This window comes from Ursus arctos, unplaced genomic scaffold (assembly GCF_023065955.2).
Source record: "Ursus arctos isolate Adak ecotype North America unplaced genomic scaffold, UrsArc2.0 scaffold_33, whole genome shotgun sequence".
Classification (NCBI taxonomy): domain Eukaryota; kingdom Metazoa; phylum Chordata; class Mammalia; order Carnivora; family Ursidae; genus Ursus; species Ursus arctos.
This window is the reverse complement of record NW_026623019.1, coordinates 17,474,105-17,488,397: the sequence shown is the minus strand read 5'-3', so window position 1 is coordinate 17,488,397 and position 14,293 is coordinate 17,474,105. Positions and strand designations below refer to the sequence as shown.

Sequence of the window (14,293 nt, the reverse complement as noted above, 5' to 3'; positions counted from 1 at the left end):
ACCGCCGCTAAGCCTGTCTTGAGAGGCGGACAGAACCTCACTGTTTCTCCTCGTCAGTCTTCCACGCGTCCCCTGCACCGCTGTTTCGTTTCCTTCTTGAAATCCCATGGCCTGGCAAGTTCCTAAAAAGCAAGTGCCACCAAGCCTTCCGGGACGTGCTGTTCCCCCACGGATTGCAATATTCCTGAGCAAAGGGATTATGCCTCCTGCTGTTAACGTTCCACCATCTTGTGAGGCGTCGTGAAAAATCTCATTTCGTTCATTTAGGATTTAGTGCAGGGGCTTCGATGTGTAGCCTACAGGTTTATACACGTTCCCCCGTGGCACGGGGCGGACGGGGGGATGGCCCATAAGGAATCTTCACTGTGGAGTAAATGACTGCTCAGAGCGCTCAGTCAGGATCTTAACTGAGCAAAAACTAAAAAGAGTGAAGGTGGCGTGGTTAGGTTTGCATCACAGGACCTGCACTTCTTACGCAAAAATGAAATTTGTCCTTGTCCTGCCTTGTACCTTCCAACTGCTAGTGTGCCCTGGGCAGCAGCCGCAGCCCCATCTGGGAGCTTGCTAGAAGTGCACAGTCTCGGGCCCCACCCCCACTGAATCCAAATCCCTGTCTTAACAAGGTCCCCCAGTTGTCACAATACACGTCAAGTTGGAGGAGCCCTCCTGGAGCCCCGTGCTTCACAAAGCTGAGCTGGAGAGGAATCTCCTGGAGGGCCAAGTGAGAACACAGGTTCCCGGGGCCCAGGCTGAGATGGAGCTTGCAGACCTAGTCAGAGGTACAGTGATACGGACCCTGCCGGTCCGCTGTCCACTTGGTTGCTCTCCAGCTTGTCCCCAAGTCAGAAGCTCCAGTCCCGGTCCACACACAGGTTATGGTAAATGGTAAATAGCAAAGAGGGGCTCCCAACTACACACACAGGCAGGGCTTCAGTGAGACCAGTCCAGTCAGTGGCCCTACTTCCAGAGTGGCCCTGAGTGCAGTCGCACTGGGCACAGATGGACAACCAGCTGGGCAGGTCATCCCTGGAACATGGTGCTGGGCTCAGTCCATTCTCCTGGCCACCGTCCTGCAGGCTGGTACGAGGTCCTTTCCAGCAGACTCCACCTGGAGCTTGGGAGTTCCATCTAGTCCAGTCTTGAAACTCTTAGATCTCAGGAACCTCCTTTACTATGAACTCAGCACCTCTCTCCCTTTACTTGTCTCCTCTCAGGGTCTAGTCCCGTACCTTTGAAGGACTCCAACCAGAAAAGGGCCAAAGAGAGCCCTGGCCCTGGGGGTCCCATCACATCCTTTCTGGAGAATGCTAACTATAGTAACTGTTTCTAATGGAGACTCACTGGTTGATGCCAGTGTGCCCATACCCACCTTTTAAACAGGTCTTCTTTGAAGACCACAGTATGCCTTTCTAGAATTTCTTTAGCCATAAAGAAAAAAAAAATGTTAACTCTTCCATCAGGGATGTCACTATTTAATTCAACCTTCTTTAGAGTCTTTTAAAATTCTTTTAGTTCTTATTAGGGCCTTTGCTGCCCTTCAGTCCTGAAATTTTCACCCTATAAAATCATAGACTCCAGACATGATTTCTTAGTGAATATTGTTTCTGGGGGTTAAAATTTTGCCACTGATGATGATAACCAGTAAAAGGCATATAGATAGAAATATATTTTTCAAAGCCATGCATATTATTTACATAAAAGAGAAATGTATGCAGTGAAATAAACATTGTCCCTTGAGCCATGAAGTCACCTTTCCCTTTTTCACTCCCACAGTGCATTAGTATTTGAATAAGCAATTATAGGCAGGAAGTTTAAAGGTTGAAGAGATTGGTGATCATCTGCTTTACAAGACTTGGGAAAGGTCTCTTTTTGAAAAGTGGGTCTTATCAACGTAATTTGAATTGGCACACTTTACAGAAGGAAAGAACAAGACAGTTTAATATCTAGAAAATTTTCCTTGGTGAACTGAGTTTCCTGGAGATTTTCTGGAACTGCAGTCAAAAGGTTATGCAGGAGAGTGCGCTTGGCCTTTGTAATCCTGTGCTATGAAGCTTAGGGAACCTTCTACATCACGAAGTCAGACTCTGAGCAGAAAATGTTAACAGCTTGAACCCCTAGTCTTCATGGTCATCCCTGAAATATCATTTATTCATTCATCTCTTTTTGGAAATTTGGGAGGGGGGATGTATCCAGGTATATCCATTGTAAGTATTTTGTATAAAAACAGAAAAACACAGCTCAGACTAGCGTCAAAACTAAAGGATACCTTCTGGCTGATGTTGCTGAAAATCCAGAGGCAGAACCAAGTTCAGGCACAGTTTGACCAAGTAGTTAAAAGCAGGTGAGCAGGACCTGGTTTTTCTGTTTCAAGATGGTTGTCAGAAGTCTTACGGGTACATGAGTCCTCATCCACATTCTGCATGAAATCAAGGTTCTCTCTTCCAGAGTTCCCAGCACAAGTCCTGGGGTTGATGGGACCAGTTGAGCTGCTTGGCTAAACTGATGACCACGTGATGTTCCAAGTAATGTGTGGCCTGGATTGGGGGCCCTGCTTTGAAGCAAGCTGGGAACCATGGGGATAGGATGCTGTGGCTTAAACCACCAGGCTCCCCCCTGGGAGCAGTGGAGGTGGGCTGAATCCCAGGCAGTGTTTTCACTTACCAGAAACTTGGTCATCACACATATCCCTAAATCGGGGGGCTGGAAAGTCTTCTCTGCATGGCCAGGAAGAAGTGTTCCTGTGCACCAAGGCTTTTGTATCCCCAGGCAAAGGAGGACTCTCCCAAGTCTGCTGCCTTTTCTTGACCTGGGGCTGGGAATGACCTAGCGGTGAGTGTGTCTGTCGGAGGAAGAGCTGGTCACCAGCTTGTCAATCTGAGAGCTTACTTAATGAAAGAGCTGATGGGTGTCATGAACCCTTTGCATGTCAATCCTGATAAAAGCAGCTAACATTTGAATGCCTGCGGAAGATGGGTTGCACTTCCAAAACAAACAGTACACAGATGGACTAATCATCTAATCCATGCCTTGTTTTTCTGATTTCTTTTTCAGAACCGAATGGAGGAAAGCAAAGCACTCTTTAGAACAATTATCACATATCCCTGGTTCCAGAACTCCTCGGTTATTCTATTCTTGAACAAGAAAGATCTTCTAGAGGAGAAAATTATGTATTCCCACCTAGTTGACTACTTCCCGGAATATGATGGTAAGTCAGCAGTAGCCGGGGATATGTTTGGCCCCCCAGCCAATGCGAGAGCAGACACGGTGCCACTCATCATTGCCGCCTTTGCCTGCAAAGCCTGTCTGTGTGATTGATGAAGTACAAACAGTTGTTCGCCCTGCTCTTTAAGGACCTGAAATGTTTCAATCCCCTGACAATGCTGAAAGCGATAGCAAAAGAAAACAACTTACGTGTTTGGAAATAAGTGTATCAGAGGAGGGAGCAGTCCCACAGCTTTGAACAATGGTGTAGTTCCCTCTTTTGTTCACAGGCTGCTCTTGCCTCTCTATGCAAAGAAAACACAGTTTTGTGTCAAGAGCCCATGCTCTGAAATCACTCTACCCAGGTTCACGTCCCAGTTTTGATACTTTGTAGAACCATCATCAAGTCACTTCATCTCTCAGCATTTTTGGATCAAACTCATGTGATTGTTTTATAGGCTACAATAGATCCTTGATACTGGACACATGATGAGTGGTAGGAAATATTTATTTGGGGAGGGCACTGCATGGCCTGATATAGTCCTGTCGTCCTTCGGGACGGCCCCGACTCCTACACTCTCCCGATAGCACTTAGAATCCATAGCACCTGCGTCAGTACTGGCATGTATTTGCATAATTTACTTCTTATAAACACTCCTTACAAACACATCTTATCTACCCAGCTAGACTGTGAAATCCTCAATGACTGCATAGGACGCCCAGCCATTCTGAGAAATCCTTGTTGATGGGTAACAAAATGCACCCACACCAAACCTCTCTGACCCAAGCGAGTTGCAGCCCCTGCTCCCAAAGAGCTTTTATGGCAGGGGACACATACGTCCGCCCATACGCACTGGAATCTAGATTAGGAGTGGCAAACTATGGCTTGCTGCCTGTTTTTATAAAGTTTTATTGAAACAGCCACACCCATTCATTTACACACTGACTGTTTCTGTGCTTTAACAGCACAGTGGAGGAGCTGTGACCAACTGAATGGCCCACAAAACCTAAAATGTTTACTGTCTTGGGCCCTTTCTTTAATTGAAATATAGTTGACCCACAAAGTTACATTAGTTGCAGGTCTACAACATAGTGATTCAACAAGTCCATGCGTGATGCTACGCAGTGCTCGCAAGGGTAGCACTCTTCTGTCACCATAGAGCATTGGCGACTGTGTTCCCTATGCTGGACCTCTCATCCCTGGACTTGATTCATTCCACAGCCGGAACCCTTTATCTCCCACTCCCCTTCCCTCATTTTGCCCATCTCCCCAACCCCTCCCCTCTGGCAGCCATCTGTTTTGGATATTTACGGGTCTGTTTTTTTTTTTTTTTTAAGATTCCACATAAGTGAAATCATACGGTATTTGTCTTTCTGTGACTTATTTCACTTCACATTATACTATCTCTGTCCATGTTGTCTCAGTGGCATGATCTCTTTATGGCTCTGTAATATTCCAGCGTGTGTGTGTGTGTGTGTGTGTGTGTGTACATAACACATCTTCCTTATCCATTCTTCTGTTGATGGACACTTAGGTTGTTTCTGTATCTTGGCTATTGTAAATAATGCTGTAAATATATGCACAGGGGTGCATGTATCTTTGGACATTAATGTTTTTGTTTTTGCTGGGTAGAATTACTGGATCATATGGTAATTCTATTTTTAATTTTTTGAGGAATTTCCAGACTGTTTCCACAGTGGCCACACCAGTCTGTAGGCCTACCAACACTGCCGGAGGGTTCCTTTTTCTCCACATCCTCACCAACACCTGTTGTTTCTTGTGTTTTTTATTTTACCCATTCTGACAGGTGTCAGGTGATACCTCCCTGTGGTTTTAATTTGCATTTCCCTGATGATTAGTGATATTGAGCAGCTTTTTTATGTACCCATTGGCCACTTGCATGCCTTCTTTGGAAAGAGGTCTATATTCAGTCCTCTGTCCATTTTTAATCAGATGATCTGTAAGTTCTTTATATATTTTGCATATTAAACCCTAATCAGATATATCATTTGTGAAAATCAACTTCCATTCAGTTGGTTGGGGTTTCTTGTTTTGTTTTGTTGAAGTTTTCCTTCACTGTGCAGAAGCTTTTTATTTTAGTATACTTTTGATAGGGTTGGTTTCCATTGCTACAGGAGACATAGCTGGAAACACGTTGGTAAAGCCATGGTCAAAGAGATTACTGCCTGTGTTTCTTTCTAGGAGTTTTATGGTTTCAGGTCTCAAATTTAGGTCTTTAATCCATTTTGAGTTTATTTTTGTATATAGTGCAAGAAAGCGGTCCAGTTTCATTATTTTTCATGTAGCTCTCCAGGTTTCTCAGCACCATGTATTGGAGAGACTGTCTTTTCCCCATTGTGTATTCTTGCCTCCTTTGTCACAGATTAATTGACCATGTGGGTGTGGGTTTATTTCTCAATTCTGTTCCATTGATGTATATGTCTGTTTTGTGCCAGTACCATAGTGTTGTGATCACTGCAGTTTTGTAGTAGATCTGGCATTGTGATACCTCCAGCTTTGTGGTTCTTTCTCACAGTTGTTTTGGCTATTCGGGGTCTTTTGTGTTTCCATATAAATTTTAGGATTGGTTGTACTCTATCTGTGAAAAATGCCCTTGGTACTTTGATAGGGATTTTACGGAATCTGTCAATTGCTTTGGGTAGTATGGACATTTTTAAGGATATTAATTCTTCCAATCCAGGAGCGTGGAAAATCTTTCCATTTGTTTGTGTCATCCTCAGTTTCTTTCATCAGTGTTTCATAGTTTTCAGAGTACAGATCTTTCACCTTCTTCATTAAGTTTACTCCTAGGTGTTTTATTATTTTTGGTGCAATTATAAATTTGATTGTTTTCTGCATTTCTCTTTCTGCTACTTCATTATTATTGTATAGAAATGCAACCAGTTTGTGTGTACTAATTTTGTATCCTGCAGCTTTACTTATTCTAATTTTTCAGTGGAGTCTTTAGGGTTTTCTATGTATAGAAATATGTTGTACAAATAATGACAGTTTAACTTCTTCCTTACCAATTTGCATCCTTTTATTCCTTTTTCTTGTCTGATTGCTATTGCTAGTACTTGCAGTACTATATTGAATAAAAGTAGTGAGAGTGGACATCCTGATTTTAGGGAAAAAGTTTTTCCTCATTGAGTATGATATTAGCTGTGGGTTTTTCATATGTGGACTTTATTATGTTGAGATATGTTCCCTCTTAGCCTACTTTGTTGAGGGTTTTCATCGTTAACAGATGTTGAATTTTGTCACATGCTTTTGCTGCATCTTTTGAGATGGTCATATGGTTTTTATCTTTCATTTTGTTAATGGGGTGTATCACATTTATTGATTTGTGAATATTGAACCACCTTTGGATCCCTGGAATGGATCCCACCTGACCATGGTGAATGATCCTTTTAATGTATTGTTAAATGTGGTTTGCTAACGTTTCGTTGATTTTTGCATCTAAGTTCATCAGAGATGTTGGCCTTTAGGGGTTTTTTTTTTGTAGTGACTTTGGTTTGGGTAGGAGGGTAATGCTGGCCTTGTAGAGTATATTTGGAAGCTTTCCTTCCTCTCCTATTTTTGTAATAGATTAATACAATCGAGTCAGAAGAGAGATTTTTTAAATGTTTGGTAGAATTCGCCTGTGAAGCCATTTGGTACTGGACTTTTGGTTTGTTGGGAGTTGATTACGAGTTCTATTCTGTTACTAGTAATCTGTTCAGATTTTCTGCTTCTTCCTGATTCAGTTTTAGAAGATTATATGTTTCTAGGAATTTATCCAATTCTTACAGGTTATCTAGTCTGTCAGCATATAATTTTTTGTAGTAGTCTCTTATAATCCTTTGTATTTCTGTAATTGGTTGTTACTTCTGTTTCTTTACGAGTTTGACTAAAGGTTTATCAATTTTGTTTATCTTTTCAAAGAACCTGCTCTTGGTTTCATTGATCTTTTAGTCTCATTTATTTCTGATCTGATCATTATTATGTCCTTCTTTTTACTAAAGTTGGGCTATCTTGGTTCTTCTTCTAGTTCATATAGGTGCAATGTTAGATTGTTTGAGATTTTTGTTTCTTGAGGTAAGACTGTATCTTTATAAATTTCCCTGCTTTTGCTGGGAAACTGCTTTTGTTGTGTGTCAAAGATTTTGGCCCTTTGTATTTTCATTTGTCTCTGTGTATTTTTTAATTTCCTCTTGGATTATTTTTATTGACCCATTGGTTATTTAGTACCATGTTGTTTGGCCTCTATGTGGTGTTTGTTTTTTTTTTTTTCAGTTTTTTTTTCCCTAGTTTTATATCATTGCAGACAGAAAAAATGCAAGATATGATTCCAGTTGTCTTCAATATATTGTGACTTGTTTTGTGATCTCTCCTGGAGAATGTCCCACGTGCATTTGGAAAGAATGTGTATTTTTTTGTTTTCGGATAGAATTTCTGAATATATCTATACATGTATATATTTCTATATACATCTCATGTAATGTGTCGTTCGAAAACAGGGTTTCCTTGTTGGTTTTCTGCCTGGATCATGTATCCACTGATGTTAAGTGGGTTTCAGAGTTCCTTAGTATTATTGTATTACTGTCAGTTTCTCTCTTTATATCATTAATATTTGCTTTCTGTATTTAGGTGCTCCAGTGTTGGGTGCATAAATATTTATAATTGTTTTACCTTCTTGATGGATTGACCTCTTTATCATTGTGTAATGCCCTCTGTCTCTTGTTACAGTCTAGGTTTTAAAGTCTATTTTGTCTTATATAAGTATTGGTATCCCATCTTTTTTTTCACTTTCATTTGTATGGAATATTTTTATCTGTCCTTTCACATTCAGTTGATATGTGTCCTTAGGTCTGAAATGATGAGTCTCTTGTAATCAGTGTTTAGAGGGGGCTTGGTTTTTTTCTCTGTTCTGCCACCCTATGTCTTTTGATGGAGCATTTAGGTCATTTACATTTAAAGAATTGTTCATAGCTATGTACTTATGGCCATTTTGTTAAATTTTGTTTGGTTTTTATCATTCTGTGTTCCTTTCTTCTGCATTTGCTCTCTTGTGGCTGATGACTTTCCGTACTGTTCTGCTTGGCTTGCTTCTGTTTTGTGCCTCCACATTACAGGTTTTGTGCTTGCAGTTACCATGAGGTTCCTATTCAACATCCTAAGTATATAGCAGTCTCGTTCCAGTGGATGGTCACTGAAGTTTGAACACATTCTAAAAGAACTTCTTTTTTACTCCTTCCTCCACAGTTTATGTGTATGTAATCCCATTTTACATCTCTTTATTCATAATTTTCTTCTATTATGGCCGTCCCATTTAAAGAAGTCACTTAATATTATTTCTTAGAAGAATTCCTTTATCCTTTGTCTGGGAAACTCAGCATCTCTCCTTCAGTTCTGAATGACAACCTCACCGAGTAGCATATTCTTGATGGCAGCTTTTTCCCTCTTAGCACTTCAGATCTCTCATGCCACTTTCTTCTGGCCTGCTATATTTCTGCTGAAAAATCAGCTGACAGACTTAAGGGGTTTACCTTTCACAGTCATAACTTTTTGCTTCTCTCTTGCTTTTAAAATTCTCTTTAACCTTTGCCATTTCATTATTGTGTCTGTGGGCCTCATCTTGTTTGGGACTCTCTGCTTTCTGAACCTAAAGGTCTGGTGGTTTTTTTCAGGTGGGGAAGTTTTCAGCTGTTACTTCTTCGACTACTTTTTCTGTCTCTTTCTCTTCTCTTTCTGGTGCCCTGTAATGCAGATGTTTGCTTGATATTGTTCAAGAGATCCTTTAACTTCCTCTCATTCAGCTTGTGTGCTTTCCATCCACCCTGCCTTGCTTATTAATTTGCTTTCCTGCATACGTTTACTGTATCTCCTCTAGTGTATTTTTCATTTGTTATTGTATTCAATTCAAATTTTTTTTTAAAGATTTTATTTATTTATTCGACAGAGATATAGACAGCCAGCGAGAGAGGGAACACAAGCAGGGGGAGTGGGAGAGGAAGAAACAGGCTCATAGTGGAGGAGCCTGATGTGGGGCTCGATCCCATAATGCCGGGATCACGCCCTGAGCCGAAGGCAGGTGCTTAACTGCTGTGCCACCCAGGCGCCCCTCAATTCGAATTTTTAAAATAAATTTTCTCTTTATTGACGTTCTGAGTTCCTCCCCTCTTCTCTCCAAGCCAGTGAGCATCTTTATAACCATTCAGCTCTATCAGGCATATTGCTTGGCTCGGTTTTAGTTTTTTTTTGGAGGTTTGTCTTATTCTTTTGTTTGGAGCATATTCCTTTGTCTCCTCATTTTGCTTGACTTTCTGTGTTTGTTTCTGTGAGGTAGGTGGAACAGCTGTTTCTCCTGAACTTGATGGAATAGTCTCGTGTATGGTTGTCTGGGGGACCCGCGTAGACCCTGTGTGCCTGGTGACTTTGGCCAGAGCTGTGGCTGGCATGGGCCGGGGAATCCCAGAGCACTCCATGCTGGGATTGCCCTGCTGAGATGGCTGGAGCTGAAGGGGGCATGGACTAGGGCAGTCCTGGGGCTCCAGCACCTTGGCAGAATAGCAAGATCTGAAGCAAGTGCAAGCTGGGGGATCCCAGGGCTTTTCATGCAGAGGGAGCCTTGGCAGGACGGTTAAATCTGAAGCGGACACAAGCCTGCGTATCCCAGGCAGGACAACTGAAGGTGAAGTAGGTGCGCGCTAGGGCTCCTGGGGCTCTAAGCACAGGTGGTGGTCCCAGGGCACTGGCTCCTGGTCGGAGGGGCGGGTGAGTGCCACAGTTAATGTACCCTCCACCTTGGAGGGAGTAGGCTAGGGGTGCCCGAGCCGGCCTGCTGCCTCAGGGAGCCCTGGGCCCCTAGCCCACACCCCCGCCCCGCCCTCCCACCAAGGTGGCCCCAGCGCCGTGCACAGTGGTACCCCCCGATTCATGCTCACTACAGCTTTAGCCATCACACCAAGAGGACATGGGTGTGAAGCACACCGGAACACTCTAGGCTCCTACCACCTCGGCTGTAGCCCTGAGACCACCGCCTGTGGTGTGTGTGTTCTGGGAGGCTAGCTGATGTTCAAGTAGGTGCCAGCCAGGGTTTCCCAGGGGGCACTGTGGCTGGGGCCAAGACAGGCTGCAGGTCTCGGCATCCCAGGGTGCTTCCCACAGGGCTCCCCGCGGTGCCCGGGCAGGGCCGCTACAGCCGAGGTGGAGGGTACATCAGCTGTGGCACTCACCTGCCCCTCCGACCAGGAGAGTGCCAGCAGCTCCCCCCCCCCCTTTTGGCAGGTTTGAGGGCTAGTCCCTTTACATGCTAGTTGCCCTTATAACCAGCAGCACTTTTTTGTGTGCCCATGGACAGACAGATCTGCTCACAGAGCCTCACTACTGTCCCTCTCTGCCACCGTTGTAGCATTCGGGTTGGGGTTCCCCTCATCCCCGTGTCTTCATCTCTCCTACCGTTCTTTGTGTGGCCTCTCCCTCTCTTGTACTGAAGCTGTTCAGTCGGCCCTCAGTTCTTCAAGAGGATTTGCTCTAACAGCAGGTGTAGATAGGGGGTGTCCCGGAGTTTAGGGTCTTCCGATGTCACCATCTTGCCCCAGAAGCAACCTTACTCTCTGGTCCTTTACAGAGAAAGTGTGTCAAACTCAGATCTAGGTGAATAGAAGTTAAGAGGACAGCTTTGGATGTCGCCAAGTTCCAGCTCTGCCTCTTACGGTCATTGTTGGCTTAGACTATTCAACTGTTCAGTTTCTTCTTAAGTAGAAAAGAATTGAATAGAATCATAAGTAAGTCCTTTAACACGGGACCTGGCACAGAGAAGGGCACAAAGCCGAAGTTCCTGCTCTCACGATGTACGTACGTAACAACCTGACTGCTCGTTAAACTACCTTATCAACATAGGATCTGCAGTGGTTCTCAGTCAGCAGGGTTTCTGTACTTCGAAAAGCTCCCTCAGAAAGGTGATTACTTTAAAAAATGAATGTTCAGTTCAGCTTCGTAGCTTTCTGTGAAGATACCCACACCCTCAAAGGAGGGAGTTTTCCTCCTCTTGTCCCACATGCGTCTGGGAGTGCTGGCTCACAGAACGGGAAGGATTGCATCTTCAGTGAACTGAATTTCCCTTCTCAGACACGTCTAGGATTCTAAAGGTTGCCGGATTGAAACAAATGTTTGGGGATGTTATCGGGTATTCGAGATAGTACTCTCTCTCGTTTCTTAGCTGTGTGCTCCTGTCCCCTATCCGAGGACATTCTCCTTTGTGCTTTGCTATTCCCTCAAAAACACTTTCCTAGCTTAAACAGTGTTTTCATTTTTACTCCTTTTTATTGGCAAGTAGCCTGCCACTAAGTTATAAGTGCCGGAGACTGTATCCCTCACTGTCCCTGAGGAAACTACAGAAGGAAGGGACTTTGTGTGCAGTCAACATGGCCTCCAACAGCAGCGGGCTAGTCTTTAACCACAAGATCTGTGTGAAGAAGATGGGCACGAAGCATCTGGCTTACACCTAAACACACATTTGCCTCACGCCCCTAGAAGATCCTCTTCATTTTTCTCAGAGTTCTGTGAGAACCAGCAAATAACGCCCCAGACCATACGTAGCACCCCTTTTAGGCCAGCAGGTTTTCATGATGCGCTCGCATACAAGACAATGGGGGTAAATACAGCACAGCCTGCCCCCCAGAGCAGCGCGTGCCCGCAGCACACTGCGTGGGTTTGATTTCTCGACAACAACAAGACTTTTTTCTGTGATAGATGTTTAGGGTACACCCCCCCCCCCCCCGCCACATCCTCCTAATCTCTTTCCCTCCCTCCTTCGTCCAGTAAATTCCCCAGCTTCCCCATCACTGGGAGCGTTTTCCTTCTACCATGCGTGCGCGGCCAAGGTCTGAAACCGTGAACATTGTCTGTTACCGTTCATCTCCCCCAACACAAGCATAACGCACAGAGGCAACTTAGCCACAGAGAAAGAAAAAAAAGACACTTAAACAAAGCAAACACAGCTGTCATTGCATGCAAAGCCCTTGTAAGAGGAGCTACAACTAGAAAAAATTCTAGGCCTATTCTGCAGTGATGTTTTTATAACGAACGTGTTTGTAGTATTACGAATTTCACACTTCCACATTTCTGCACTTACGAGGTCTTAATCATAATGAATGCCGTTTCTGTACTTCTCTTCGGGAAGAGAAAGTACCATTTCCACATGGACGTGAATTGCAGAATTGTTCCTGGAGGCCATGGAATTCTGTGCCTCCTAGGATGGCTATAATGATTTCTTTGTAGTTTGTGTTTATTCAAATCCTGTAATTTATGCCTAAAAACCTAACACACTGCAAGTGCTCTTCGCTGAATGCGTTTGGGTCTAGTTCTGATATTCTTCAGGGTTTAAGCAAAAAGAGCCCTTTTCCCCCTCAAATTGGGTACATACAAAAATCAACGGGAACTTCCTTCACAAACCAGGAAGATGGGGTTTTTTTTATGAAAAGGAGAAGCTGCTCCAACCCCAGCAATCTACTAGTCCTGGTTTTAAATATTCTATTACTGCTGTGGAATTAGTAAATTAATAGTACATCGAGAAAGATGTGACACTGTAATCATGGTGCTTTCAATTATGATGCCGGCCTTCTTAGTTGCTGACGAAACTTAAAATTCTGGTCACTGAAGTCAAAAATTCAAACATTACCTTTGTAAACTGTGCAAATGGGAATAATCCATTTGTCTTCATGGCTCTTTTCCTCCCTCCTTCTGGCAGGGTTATGGGGGAAATCCCCAGTTTGCAGTAAGGCTGGTTTGAAGAAGTCTTCAAGCTGGTAGTCTAAAATTCACGATGTGTTTTGTTAGAAGTGATAGGCCCTCGGTTGAGTTTTCTAAGATTTCTTTATCCCAATCGATAGATAACAAAAATATTGATAGAAAAAATGGAAGCTGTGGATCCTGAGAGGGTCTTATCAGACAGAAGGAAGTGGAGGAGGAGAAGGTTATATAGCATGACCGCCATCTTTCTTAGGATGGAACTCACTGGAAAAGATGGAAATATATAGGGTCTCACAGACTAAAATATGAATGCTCAGTACTTGATAGCTGTGGGGTTTTGATGTTACTAATTAACAGGATCTATTAAATAGGTTTTTAAAACAGCTCTATTGACCTGTAACTCATATAACCTTGTAATTCACCCATTTAAAAGCACACAGTTCAGGGCTTTTTGATCTGTTTTTAAAACTACGGTAAAATACATAACAGAATTTGTCATTTTAACCATTTTAAAGCATGCAGTTCAGTGGCATTAATTACATTCCCAGTGCTGGGCAGCCATCACTATTCCTAAAACTTTTTAACTGTTAAGCAATAGCTCCTCCTTTCCCCCTGCCCCCACCTCGGACTAACCTCTGATCTACTTTGTCTCTGCTCATTTGCCTTTCCTAGGTACCGCGTGTAAGTGCAGTCATACAACATTTGTTCTTTTGTCTGGCTTCTTTTCCTTAGCGTCACATTTTAAGGTTCATGCATGTCGTGGCAACTTTTCTGTGGCCGAATACTATTCGTTATGTACTTCCTACCTCTTGTTTATCCGTCCCTCTGTTGATGGCCACTTGGGTCGTTTCCACCCTTTTGCTATTGGGAATCCTACAGCAATGAGATTCATCCAGGTAACTATTAGAGTCCCTGTTTTCAATTCCTTTGCATATATACCTAGGAATACAATTGCTGGCTCATATGGCAATACCACGTTGAGCTTTTGGGGGAACTATCCAGCTGTTTTCCACAGCGGCTACACCCTTGTACGTTCCCACCAGTAATTCATGAGGGTTTCAGTTTTTCCACATCCTTGCCCACACTGGTGGTTTTTGTTTTTTTTTAATACTGGTTTTTCAGGATAGCCATTCTGGTAGATGTGAGGTGGGAGCTCAGTGTGGTTTGGATTTGCATCTCTCTAGTGATGAGTGATGTTGAGTCTCTCTGCCTGTGCTTATTGGCCAGCTGTCGACCTTTGGAGACCAGTCTATTAGAGTCCTTTGTCCATTCTTTTAATCAGGTTGCCTTTTCGTTGCTGAGTTGTAGGCGTTTCTAGTTCCTGAATACGAACCTCTTATCAGATACGGGATTGGC

At 43.4% G+C, this 14,293-nt stretch overlaps 1 protein-coding gene across 1 annotated transcript in view; it reads left to right on the top strand.

The window, feature by feature from the left end:
* GNAQ (G protein subunit alpha q) overlaps positions 1 to 14,293 on the top strand; it is a 304,957-nt gene that overhangs the window by 279,871 nt on the left and 10,793 nt on the right. Inside the window, exon 6 of the mRNA XM_026518812.4 lies at positions 3,052 to 3,205. Within this exon, the coding sequence (XP_026374597.1) occupies positions 3,052 to 3,205 (154 nt within the window). The remainder of the gene's footprint in view (positions 1 to 3,051; positions 3,206 to 14,293) is intronic.